Source organism: Nematolebias whitei, chromosome 20, assembly GCF_014905685.2.
Source record: "Nematolebias whitei isolate Nwh7 chromosome 20, NemWhi1, whole genome shotgun sequence".
NCBI classification, from domain to species: domain Eukaryota; kingdom Metazoa; phylum Chordata; class Actinopteri; order Cyprinodontiformes; family Rivulidae; genus Nematolebias; species Nematolebias whitei.
The window spans coordinates 279,175-281,701 of record NC_056517.1 but is presented as its reverse complement, the minus strand read 5'-3'; the positions used below and the strand labels follow the sequence as shown (position 1 = coordinate 281,701).

General features: G+C 45.1%; 1 protein-coding gene across 1 annotated transcript; it reads left to right on the top strand.

The window, feature by feature from the left end:
* Nucleotides 1-314: 314 nt before the first annotated feature.
* Nucleotides 315-2,117, top strand: LOC119426506 (kelch-like protein 34). The gene has a single exon (XM_037694069.1). The coding sequence runs from the start codon at nt 315-317 to the stop codon at nt 2,115-2,117; it is 1,803 nt and encodes a 600-aa protein (XP_037549997.1).
* The last annotated feature ends 410 nt before the right edge of the window (nt 2,118-2,527 follow it).

Sequence of the window (2,527 nt, the reverse complement as noted above, 5' to 3'; positions counted from 1 at the left end):
CTTATCATGGTGTCACATGTCGGCTGCTGCGGACAGAAGAGCACAAAAACACAGATGGAGAGGGCTCAGCTAACGAGACGCGCTTTATTCCTTTCCTCTCTGCCTTTTCTCCATTATTCTTCATGCAACTGGTCAACAATAACTTTTCTGATTGCACCCATGTGCCACTTTTCCAGTTTTCTCCTTTTAGCACTTTTTCTCAGCTGCCTTTATGCTTCTGCTGGAGAAGAGTTAATTTAAACTTTCCCTCATTGTTTCACCTTTATTCAACTTTGTGTTTTCTGCCTCTTCTTGCTTTCCATCTTTATTTTTGTATGGATACCTACTCGCTTCTCTACAGTTCCTCCTACAGAACTGGACTCCTCTCTGGTCTTCAGCGCTTGCGTGATCAGAAGAAGATGTGTGATGTTGTCTTGGAGGCTGGGGGTGTCTCTTTCCCATGTCATCGTGCTCTTTTAGCCAGCTCTAGTGACTATTTTTGGGCCCTTTTTGGAGAGAAAACTGCTGAGAGATTGGCAAGCTCCATTAATCTTCCAGCGTTGACACCTGTGGGCCTAAAGACCATGCTGGACTTCTTGTACTCAGGCTGGCTTAGCATATCACCCTCTACCCTTCCTGTTGTTTTGGAAGCAGCCAGGTACCTGCAGGTAGAAATGGCCTTGTCAATTTGTGAGCGATTCATGACAGAAAGTTTAAGAGCTGAAAACTGCTGCTACTATGCTAATCTGGCTGAGCGCTTTGCTCTCTCAAATGCACTTGAGACTGCCAATCAAACCATTGCCATGGAGATGAAGGTACTGGTTCAGAAAAGAAGGGATGAGCTCCTTGAGTTGAACTTTGAATCACTGATGGCAGTGCTTGATGGAGATGAAATACCAGGGGTCAAGGAGGTGGAGCTTTTAAAGCTAGCTTTGGACTGGCTGGATGAAAATGGACCTCTCCCACTCCTAAAATCAAATCTTCTGCTGAGTCACTTGCGCTTTGGATTGGTGGCATCGTCAGACCTTACAAACCTCAGCCACGCCCATAAAGCCATGACCACTCCTTTGATCAGAAGTCAACTGACCCGGGCACTGGAGTACCATCAGCTAGGTCCAGCTCAGCCAATAACACAGAACAAGCAGTCGACTCTCAGAGAGTCAGTCAATCATGTGCTGCTTTTGGGTGGTGGGTGCAGTGCTGATTTGCCAGAACAGCAGGTACTAGTGTTTGATTCTAGAAGCAGAAAGTTTTCATCTTCATGTTGTGTTTTACCGGTGCGACTGAGAAATCCATGTGTGTGTTCAGTGGGAGGTTTCCTTTTTGTGATTGGAGGAGATGAGATACAAAAGGGAGATGAGAAAACGTCTGTTACTGTGGCAACATCCAACCGTGTGTGGAGGTACGATCCACGCTTTGACCTCTGGGAGCAGATGGAATCCATGCAAGAGAAACGGGCACACTTCACCTGCTGCACAGTGGAGGATGTTATTTACGCCATTGGGGGACGATACACACAATCAAACATCAACACATACATTTCTGTAGCTTCTGTCGAGTATTATGACATGGCTGCAGGATTGTGGAGGAGAAGTGCGGCAATGCCTCAACCTCTTCATGGCCATGCCTCTGCTGTGCTTGACAACAGCATCTATGTCTCCGGTGGACTACCAGGCCAGCAGGGCATCATCCATGGCAGTAACTATAGTGACAACCAGCATGACTACAGGAGAATGAGCAGACAATTCCTTTTCTGGGATCTCAAAGGTCGAGTCTGGGAAAAGAGGGCACCCATGTCTGTCGCCAGATTCAGTCATCGCTTGGCAAGTGCCCATGGTTACATTTATGCCCTGTTGGGTATGTATGAACCTTTCAGCGATATTGAACGATATGATCCACAGTCAGACCACTGGATGCGCCTCAAGCCACTTATCACTGGCTCCTTCAATTATGGAATGGTCCCAATGGCCTCTGGAAACCTGCTGGTTTTTGGAGGTCGAAGGTGGAGCGATGGACATGAATTGGTTGTTAGGAGTGTGATGGAGTACGATACAAAGAAAGATCATTGGAGGGAAATCTCCCAACTTCCCAGACCACTTACTGGTATTGAGTGCACACTGCTGCCAATACCAGACTAGTGTATAGACCACAAGGAAATCATGACAACACTAATGCTCCTTCAAGCAGCAGGTTCAATTTGAGTAAGCATACTTAAATCTCAAAGAATAAGTCTATATAGAAGTATCAATTTTGATACTCCCTTATCAGGTTTACTCAACATATATGCTGTAGGAGAAGCCCTCCATCCCTTGGAGAAATGCCATTGGACATTAGCCAATGAAAAGACAGTCGATGTAAAGGGAGGCTGAACTTAAGAATCTGCCATTCTTCATATAAAGGATGCACTGAGGGTGTTTAATAGACCAACATAAGCTGATTTTTTTTCTTCTTGCACCATTTATTTAATCATTTTGTAGATCCTTTACCAAATTCATTTTGGAAACACGTTTATAAGAATTTTACATCAGCTGTGATTCAATTTAGAGAG

Bases quoted from the DNA above. Each gene is read 5' to 3' on its own strand.
- LOC119426506 (XM_037694069.1), top strand. From the start codon at position 315: ATGGATACCTACTCGCTTCTCTACAGTTCCTCCTACAGAACTGGACTC.